Below are 10,804 nucleotides of genomic sequence, written 5' to 3' on the forward strand. Positions count from 1 at the left end.
TGATGAAACTACTTTGCAATAATAATAAAGCTGGATTATCCCAGTTAACAAATGTTTAAATAGACAGAATCATTAAAAGGCATGGGGTCCAACAAATAAACAGCAGAATGAAGCAATAATTAGCCATAAAAGTTACTTATTCAACCCTCTATAGGTCCAATCTTATTGTTTTACAACAAAAATACCCCCAAATCTCCCCCACTTTTTCCAAAGAAATTGTACACTCATTGAGTCCCAAAATATATGTTTCCATCTTTTATATACTGAATGATAAGTTGATATAACAATTATCATGACAGGTCTACGCTGAAGATGTTCAGAGGTGGGTAGAGTAGCTAATTTTACTCAAGTAAGACTAACATTACTTCAAAATAATATTATTCATGTAGAAATAGAAAAAAGTAGCGGTAAAAATTCATATAATAAATAGAAGAACAAAACGTTAAATAATGCACATGTATGTTCAAAGAAGAGCTACAAAAACTTCAAATAACTAAATCATATCTGACGGTGCAAATGATGTAATATGGTCAACATCAAACTAGTCTTACTGACAGTGGGACGAGAACCAAAACTTAGACTCAAGTAAGAGTACTGTTACTTTAATAAAATAGTGGGAGTAAATATATGCAGTTAGAAAAGTATCTGAGTTCTGCTTATATTCAATTATGGTGTTTGTATTGCTATAAATAAAACTGTACAGGCTTTGTCTTATTTTCTGTGTTCACTGTAGTAGCGTCACCAGTGATGTGCGCGTATCTGCATTTTAAAAATATCTTAAAAACATGCTCTGATCTGACACCTGCTTGTCTCTGTAGAGCTAGATAACTTTAATGTCACACTGTGGAACATTACGGATTCCTGTTGTTTGACTTGGCAAAGCAATAACATTTCCATGAAGACAAGTACTCCACCAGAAATGTTACACAGTGCAGCTTTAAGTTACGAAAATCAAATGAAAAGTAGTTAAGTAATACATATGTTATTTAAATGGTTGTTTCGTCTGATGGAAATGAAATTAAATGGATAGAATGTGTGGGCCTTTCATTGTGGAGTTCATTTCTATCTTATTGCAAGTGATTGTGGGATTGTTAGATTTGTGTTTTATGTTTTTTTTCAAAGTTTACAATTTTAACAGAAGAATAGACCAAACGACAAAAGTATGAACTGACAAACTAATACAAGAATCACATTTCAGAACATGTTTGCACATCAAAACTACAGAGCTAGCAGCTTTTATGGAGTAAGTCAGGATATTATGTTGTTTATGGAGGCAATTATGATACTAATTACGTCCATTCAAATTGCAATTTTGATACGATTTGATTAAACTCGCAGCCGCACTCCTGACTAAGATAATGATCAAGATTTTGTGAAGGATCCTTTGGGCAGATAGTACATGTGAGAAACATTTGGAAGATTGGGTATTGCTAATTGCTTTATTCTTGTTGGGTAAAGCTAAGTTTGACCCACCAGCTCACAACACTGTCAGTAGGCGTCCCGATAATGAAACTACCGCACATCACATCAGGTTTGTGAAGTTGTAATGTACTGTTTTGTATCATGCTTTTGTATATTTAAGTAATAGGTGGGTACTGCTAACCATAAAGAGGACATATAAAACCCATTCCAGCATGTTTTTGATACGGGAACAACGTTAGAACATGGTACAAATCTCCAAAAAGTTGATTTTGCATAATAACCCCTCATTAAAAACTAAACAGATAGATGTTTTCCCCAAATCATTCAGCTCAAGCCTCCCACATGATGACAAAACACAGGAGTGCCAGCTTTGTAAATTCCTTGCTTTGTAAAACATTGGTGAGAATTAGATATTGACTTCACAATCTGTCCAGCTAAAAAACAAAACACTCGATAAAGGGATATCTTTCACCACGGAACAATGCGATGTTGACTCCTCATTTGTATTCTGCTAAAGTTGCCTGCTTTGAGTCAGGCAATAAAAAATCACATCCCCTCTGCTGGTCAGATAACGATGAATTTATGAGGAAAAATTTGATAATTTTTCATAGCTGTTTGCTTATTTCCCTGTTTCCTTTATGTGTAGATGGATGGTGTGCAGTTGCAGTCCATTGGAGAGTAGCAGTATCCAGTGTTTCATAGGCAGTGATGCAGACACAGTGCTTTATTAAGCCCTGTTACCTCTGCAGCTCAGCGCGCCTCATTTGACTCTGATTTGGCCTTTAAGAAGGTAATTGGCGCATGTCCGGATCACCAGACAGAGGCAAAACAGATTAGAAAGAGCTGGTTTGAAGCAAAGGGCACCACACATATCCAGGAATATATATACGTATATAGGCAGAATGCATGCATAATGGAGGATTGTCTATAGTGCAAGGAGGTACAGTCAAGTCGTGCACATATATAAGCTCCCAGAGAAGGAGAGAGAGGAGAATGCCTTTTCACAGCGATAAAATCAGACAGGAATAATGTGGAGAGGTGAGGGGTGAAAAAAATAGAACAAAGCGAAGCAGACGAGAAGATAGGGGCAAAAGGGCGGAGCTAAACAGAAGTAAAACCAGCCAGTCATGGTACAAAACAAGAACTATACAAGATCAGTGGTGGAAGGTAATGAAGTAACACTCGTGAAGTACTGTACTTACTATATCTATACTATAGTCAATTTTACAGTGGATAGTTTATACTTTTACTTCACTATATTTGAGAAACGTTATCTGTACTTTCTACTCCCCTACATTTTTTAACTAGACTGAAAAGTCTGAGGATTTATTTTTAACATGTTCATAATTTGAACAAACAAAAATATACAAATAAAAACAATTGATTTCTTTGTTTCTATTGAAAAAATACAACACATCACACAACATACAACACATCTTTATCACAATCACTGAATTTGAAGCCTCATAAGACCTTAAACTCTACGCAAAATACTCGCACTTTAATATTTACTTGAGTAGATTTTTTCATGTGATACTTCTTTACTTGAATATTTTTCTGCTCTAGTATCTGTACTTTTACTTAGTGACAAAATTGAGTACTTCTTCCACCACTGAAGCCAATGAGTCAAAAAATGTTGAAGCACGATATATTGCTATAGAGATATACTGTGATAAACAATAATATTAAAACTATTTTATACCGGTGATTAAAATCTAGAAAAATAATCCCAAGAAAAGCATTTTTAAATAAACAGTCTCATTAAAAGACTTGAGCTGTAACAAATAAATAGCCAAAGGAAGCAATAATTAGCCACAGAAGCGACTTATTCAACCCTCTACAGCTCAAATCTTAGCAAATTATAACAAAGAAATCAAAAATCCTCCCAATTTTGAAAAGATAAATATGGAGCCTCATTGTGACAGGCCTAGAGTCAATATACAGTATTACCCTATAGTTGATACACATATATACAGTCACTAAACCCAGTGAGCATTAATATTTTATGGAGAAAAGTCTTTGTTTTTCATGCAGATTTACATTGACAAAAAGGTGATTTGTTGATATGGAATGTAGAATTGATTCTTTGATTGCTTGATGAGGTGAAAGCGCTGCGTTTACTATGCATGGAAAAGGAAAAACGAATCTCACAACTGGAGAGCAGGGCGGCGGTCCTCAACCAGCTTAAGGGAACCAGCACGTCTATGAACAAGCACCATGTGACAAACGCAAACACCAAAATTGCATGGAAAGCACTGGCTGTGAGAAAAAAGGAAGAATCAAATCAAAGCATGCAAAGAGAACTGCAAAATATTTATCAAGTTAAAAGTAAGACCAGAGAAAGCAAAGGTTCTGATCATGAAAAAAAGCTGCATGAACTGGACCAATTCACATGAGCTACAAAATGCTACATAAGGTAATTCGTCGACAACACAAAGACAATAATTACGCCTCATTTACCTGAAACAGTCAACTCCTCTCATACAAACATGACGACAGAACAAAGAGCTGAACAATGCCTCATCTAGGAACCCTAATGATTTTGATCACAATATAGACAGGGACAATAACGTTCTTTTTTCTGACTATTTTTGGATCTGTTACACTGAGAATCTATTTAATCTGAACATTAACACAAAAAGGAAAATGTAACTGGTAAACATGGTCACATTACAGCACTTTTCCACCTTCAAGACAAAGGATTTTAATATTTTCAGATAATCACAAACCCACAAATGATTTCCTAAGTTTACACGCTACATAAAAACCAATAAGCCTACTACTATTTACTTTACTTTACTTGATACACACAAATGAGTTTCATGTCAACAGCATTACCACTGTTTAGATACAGAATTTGCACGCAGATTTTTAAAAATACATCTTTTTTTTGTCAGTGTCGTGTTAGATGTAGGCGATATGAACTGAAGTATCTCCCCCACAGTGTAGATTGACACAGAAATGGATTGTACTGATTTACATTGTGTGCTGGTTGCTATGGCGCTGCATAGGATATCATTTAAGCCTGGCGCACAACAGCCACATCAAAGCAGCAGTAACTAGGCCAGAATCATTTAAAACTCAAATGTCCCTGGGCTGGCCGCTTAATCACAAATAAACTAAATATTATCTCTAATCTTACCCTTGACAATAATTTTAGCTATTTTGTGTAACCAATAGCAACCGTGTTTGTTAATGTTCTTTTTCTGGTTAATAATGTTGCTGATTGCTGGTATCTCTATCTAAAAGTATGTATGGATTATAGGTAATACTTCATACTACTTACATACGAAGATGTCTGGTTGCTGGTGAATGTCCCTGTTTTGAAATAGGCATGATTGACAGGTGAATTAGCCAATCGGAAACACACATGGTCCGTTCATATTGAAAAAAATAAAGGAAAAAAATATCACAGGGGCTGAAAAACATTGCGGATTTCTGCAAGATCTATGAAGCAATAAACTGTTAATCTGAGGTGAGATCAGTTTGATTTTATTTGTAAATCAGAGGTGACCAATGAGCTTCGTTTAACACATGTCACTGAAAAAGAAATACATCTGATTTTGCACGATCATTTTTGACCAGGTTTGAGCCACAACAAAGGAGGTGTTCACCAGACTGATATCAATCTGTGTAAAAAATACAGAGATATCATTTTGGACCAGGCAACCATTCATACATAGCTGGGTACAAAATGTCAGAACACTCAGCAATGCCCCCCATGCACACATGCAACAGTCCTAGAACATAGCTGGATCTGCTATGTTCACACTTAACCTGGCATTTGAGCCTCTGCAACACACTAACCTGAATGCATCATTAAACTGAATCACAATGGAATGTAACAGCATAGAGTAACCATGAAACCAAGCTGGCAATTTTGTGGTTTTGTTCACACAGAAGCTTCCTTTGCAATTTACCTGGGAAATTTCCAGATCAAAAATGCAAGAACATCAGTTCTGGCCTTGTTCTCACATGAAACTGTTATGGGTAAATGCAAGGTAAATTCCAAGGATGAAATTCCATGTATGAATGGGGCTTAAGATAGTATATATGTGGATGAAACTGATGTCAACTGTACTTCCTTAAAAAAGAAAAAAAACATGTACTGAAGAGCAAACAGGAATTGTTTTAAAGTGTTTGGAAGCATTTTTATTTTATTTATCAATGAGTTTAAATTGTAAAATGTGGCGTTCTTTGTTATATTTTAATATTTCAATAAAAGTTATTTAAAAACGTACCAGACTAAGCAAAAAAATTGTCAGCAGTTGTTGCTAGCGCAGTTTTTCAGTGGGTCTGGAGGGGCGTGTCTGTGTTACCGTAAGAGTGGTACTTATATAATGTAATGTAGTGGATTTTGTTTCAGATACTACGCCGGTTCGTGGGCTGAAACCTGGCAATCCTGACTGGCATAGCAGTCCATCCTGACATATATTAAAATTGTCAGTATGGACTGCAGCAGAAGAATGTCACAATACATGTAATGTGTTTTTTTTTTCAGCCCTATTGTACGTGTGAGGAGCCATCAATACTGTGTAACATAAATAAATAATTTTCCAAAATATATGTCCTTATAGTGTATCTAATTCTCCTGTCTCTCCCTCAGTGTGTCCGTGGATGTGGGACAATCTGACCTGTTGGCAGGCTGCAAACGTTGGAGAGGTGGTGGTGGTCAACTGTCCAGAACTTTTCCACGATTTCATGAGTCCCGAAGATGGTGCGTACTCTCATACACACATACATACTATACATGTACAACGTAGAATAGTCAAAAAATGTACTTACACTCGAGTAAAGCTGCATCAAACTAATATTTGTCAGGTAGAAGTACAAAAAAGTAGTCCAGGAAAGACACAAGTAAGAGTAAATGTAAGAGTAACTATCAGGACATGAAGTTAATGTAACGCTGGAAGGACTATGTCTCTCGGAAGGCCTGGGATCCCACTCGCCCTGGGGTCCCACTGGAGGAGCTGGTAGAAGTGTCTGGGGTGAGGGAAGTCTGGGAGTCCCTGCTTATAGTGGGGAAAAAAATGGATGGATGGAACCTGGGTATTTTTAAAGGATAAACCACAAAAATGGAAATTGTATCTGCAGGAGCGGTGCAAGAAATGCTCAAATAATTTCATTCTAACATAAATGTTTTGTCACTAGTAGACTGAAAGTGAGAAGAGTAAACACTACTTTTACTCAAATAAGAATACTTTTACACTAAAATATATTACTCAGGCAGTGTGATAAGAACAAAGTAAAAAGTAATGAAAATGTTACTCAAATGAATGTAACTGAGTAAACATGACTGAGTACCACCCATCTCTGCAGGCATCTTAGTTTTTAAGGTGTTAAAAGTACATTTTTGCTGTCTGTATCTTTGTTAGAAATGGGAAAAGTGAGTCGTAACTGCACAGAGTATGGCTGGTCTGAGCCTTATCCTCATTATGTGGACGTCTGCTTCTTTTATGACAACAGCACCAAACCAGTAAGGCCGTTTTATTACCTCTCCTTTATATTTAAGGATGTTGTAATAATGTCTAATGCTGGTGTCGCCCCCTACAGGACATGTACTATGCCTCGGTTAAAGCGCTGTACACTGTGGGCTACAGCACCTCATTGGTTTCACTGACCACTGCTATGGTCATTCTCTGCAGGTTCAGGTGAGAGACATTTACATGACCAAAACGAACAGCTGTTCATTTGGCACAGATAATCCTTTATGATCTTTAAAGGTGAACTATGTGCCTTTTCCAACGGGGGGTCCGCCACCTGCTTGTCTTTATGCTTTACCAAGAATTCATGCTTTTCAAGACAAGTTATTTACTGAATGCAAAAAATACATTTAATGCAATACCATGGAACATTCCAGGCAAGCAAAACTATCTTTATGGAGTTATGTATTTAGTGCACCCTTCACAGAAAATGACATAGTTCAACTTTAAAATGATTCCTTTCAATGGCCCATAATGACTGCTTTGTATTTTGTGACTTGCAGGAAGCTCCACTGCACCAGAAACTTCATCCACATGAACCTGTTTGTGTCGTTCATCCTGAGGGCCATCTCTGTGTTTATAAAGGATGGAGTGTTGTACGCGCAGGAGGACAGCGACCATTGTTTCACCAGCACTGTAAGTATAGACTACAGTTAACACTACATATTTACTCCATTTTATACAAGAAATGTACAAATATATTGGCATTTGAATATGCAAAGCAGTACCCAATACTGTATGTTGTGTGAGGCATTGGTCAATATCTTGGGTGTTAGTAAAATATATTAAAGGATTTAACAGAATGGGAGCGGATAATTCTTGTGAGAGGCAATAATGATGTAAAATGGATGTGTTCTGCTCAATGGGAGATATGAGGGGTCAGGGACAGACACTTGTCCTGAATCCTTCCTGCTTCAGATGCACTTTTGAATGAACTTCAATCATATGTAATTTTTCACACAATACAGACACACTGTTAGATGACTAATACTCCTTGATTATAAATGCAAAACAAGCTCTTTGTCTATAACAGTGCATTGCTCACTGTTGTTAAGCAGCCATGATAAATAAAGCTAATTAGCTATGCTAATGGATTAGCAAGGCCAGTTGAAGCCTTCTCCCAGGGCTATTAGCATATCAATGCTCATTGTGACCCTTTAACTAAACATTGACAGCACATCAATGTGATGTGGGCGGGACATATCTCAAATCAGTGCTGTGATTGGTTGATCCCAGTGTTTTTGATGTGATGTCACTACCCCTTATAAGTCGACAGGGGTTTGACAGTATGTTAGTGATAATTGTATCGTGTACAGAGGTCAAATGACCCTGTCCTCCTGGGGCTCCAGTGTGCTTGCTCTGTGTTTCACAGCATTAGGGCACATGTTACCTGTCGTGACATTTACAGCTCTGACATTTTACAACAGTGACCCTGCTGCATTGTCCTGTATTTAAGAACTGCAGCCGTGAGTTTTATCTTGTGTTCACAGACTCTTAACACAGTAAATATTGAACTCCTAAAGATGACTTATTTCTCCTGTGCTGGTTTTGCAGGTGGCGTGCAAAGCCGTGATGGTTTTCTTTCATTACTGTGTCATGTCAAACTACTTCTGGCTCTTCATCGAGGGCCTGTACCTGTTTACTTTGCTGGTGGAGACCTTCTTCCCCGAGAGACGCTACTTTTACTGGTACACCATCGTGGGATGGGGTGAGTCCTTAGTATGCAAATAGTTACATATTTAAATTATATATTCTAATGAATCTACAGTCAATTTGAAATCTGTTGATCAAAGACAAAGTACACTTTTTGAACTGTGCATCAATCAGCACATTTCATCTCATAGGTCATAGATGAATGCAAAGCAGATGGCCTCAGTTGATTCTTAGACAAATTGCAGACATTTTGATAAATACAAATGTTTTCTGATCACATCTGTTGCACATTTTTATTTGATTAAAAAACAGCTATTCTTTTGTTACAGGGACCCCCACCATCTGTGTGACTGTGTGGGCTGTGCTGAGGCTCCACTTCCATGATTATGGGTAAGTCTCACATCCATCATAAAATAAAATATATCGTAAAAGCGGTTGTCATTGATGGAAAAGAATACATGCTTTGACTTATCTGTTCACTAGATGTTGGGATACGAATGAGCACACTGCCCTCTGGTGGGTGATCAAAGGACCTGTTGTGGCTTCTATTATGGTACTACACGTGCATACAGATGATTTATTTCATGGAAGATATATGACATCTAATAATTAATTCATAATTTGTGTGTTCTCCAGATTAATTTTGTGCTCTTCATTGGGATTATCATCATCCTGGTTCAGAAGCTGCAGTCTCCCGACATCGGAGGGAATGAGTCAAGCATTTACCTGTAAGTCACAACTTTTGTGTCAACTTTGTGTTTGTCCCGTCTCTTCTCTGTCTCAAGTCACAATTTAAAATAACAAATTGTTTTAATATTACATTTTGCTTTGTCATATTCTAACCAGCCCCTCTGCTTTAGCACGTTATGCATCTCAAAGCCAATTAGGAATTAAAAACATCTCAAAACTGTGGTCCCAGTTTTCACAATCTGTGTCAAAAAGGCCTGTTCTAAAAGTTACAGGAGCAGTAATTAGCTCCTACAGAGCAAACACTAAAAGCTTATACAGTATACATGTATCGTATAGTTATAAAAGTATTCCTCCTTTAATGGATGACAGGCTGTTGTGGTTAAGGTGTACTCTGTTGTGCCTGTCGGAGGGACAATAGACTAAACCTTCTGCATTTGACCGGTCCTTATTTTTAAGACTACTTTAAATTACGCACAGCCCTCTCTGTTTCTGTGGGTTTGGTACAAGCACAAAGTGTGTCTGGAGGTTTGCTTTGTCCTCATGCAGAGGGAGCTAACACTTTGTGACTCAGTAAGACCAAGGACACCTCCAGTTATACTGTTGTTTACACATCTATGTTTTACTTACATCATCTTCTGCAAAAAAGTAATAGAAGAAAAACCAGATGAAAAGGGCCAATGTTCCCACAATGTTATGAATGTTGATGTTTTCAGGTTCTACTCAGCAGTTTTCATATAATGATGTCTCATATCTGTCCCATACACTTGGCCCATGACAGTCCTGCCCCCCTGTCCCCCACAGCGCCCCCTCCTGGCCCCCATGCAGAGGGCTGTGTGTGTTAAAGATGTGTCCTGTGTGTTGTGTGTCTTTGTGCTGTGTAGCAGCTGTGCTCAGAAATGCTTCAGTGAGCCTCAGGCAGTGCAGCACTCGTGCAGGATGTCAGAGTTATCCGCCGTCACACTGTAAGTGTGTGTGTGCACGTGTCTGTGTGGCCACTCCACTCACGGCCTTTTGTTTATGCCCTTTATGCAGGTTCAATCACTTATTACTTCAAGTGTATTCAATATAACTAATATTGTCTCGGCCAAAGTTGGCTGAAGAGTTAGATAGTTCAGAATAGTAATTCATATTAATTCAGAATTGTAAAAATAAAATGCTTTTATCACACAATTCAAATTGGGACAAGTCATCAAAACACACTAATGATAAATATCAGACATTACACACATGTAGCTGAGATACAGCTTCCTATTAAAGAGCCGTGGGTTTAACTGAACTGCATCAGTGTTACACAGTTTTGTGTGTGTGTGTGTTGTGTCTTTGTCCTGTGCTTTGTGTGTCCATTCACTTTTTTAACCCTATGAAATGCTTTCACTGCAAGTTTGTTCTAGCACAACATTTTGTGTAATCTATAGTTCTGTTGGTTATAAAAATACATAGTAACATAGTGCAACAATGTGACTCATTCAGATGCAGCGTTCTTACTCAGTGAATCCATGAAAGATGCAAATTACTCTATACTACATACTTTTTCTTAATATAACTTAGAATTTATT

General features: G+C 37.5%; 1 protein-coding gene across 2 annotated transcripts in view; it reads left to right on the forward strand.

Annotated features, from left to right (window-relative positions):
• Positions 1-10,804, forward strand: part of adcyap1r1a (adenylate cyclase activating polypeptide 1a (pituitary) receptor type I) — a 37,652-nt gene that overhangs the window by 19,637 nt on the left and 7,211 nt on the right. The window contains exons 4-12 of one of the 2 annotated variants that reach the window (XM_055228419.1): positions 6,029-6,139; positions 6,798-6,898; positions 6,976-7,073; positions 7,409-7,541; positions 8,460-8,613; positions 8,888-8,948; positions 9,042-9,111; positions 9,195-9,286; positions 10,130-10,210. In XM_055228419.1, the coding sequence (XP_055084394.1) occupies positions 6,029-6,139; positions 6,798-6,898; positions 6,976-7,073; positions 7,409-7,541; positions 8,460-8,613; positions 8,888-8,948; positions 9,042-9,111; positions 9,195-9,286; positions 10,130-10,210 (901 nt within the window). The remainder of the gene's footprint in view (positions 1-6,028; positions 6,140-6,797; positions 6,899-6,975; positions 7,074-7,408; positions 7,542-8,459; positions 8,614-8,887; positions 8,949-9,041; positions 9,112-9,194; positions 9,287-10,129; positions 10,211-10,804) is intronic. The other variant, XM_033983085.2, reaches the window with a different exon arrangement.

Source organism: Periophthalmus magnuspinnatus, chromosome 17 (assembly GCF_009829125.3).
Source record: "Periophthalmus magnuspinnatus isolate fPerMag1 chromosome 17, fPerMag1.2.pri, whole genome shotgun sequence".
NCBI lineage: Eukaryota > Metazoa > Chordata > Actinopteri > Gobiiformes > Gobiidae > Periophthalmus > Periophthalmus magnuspinnatus.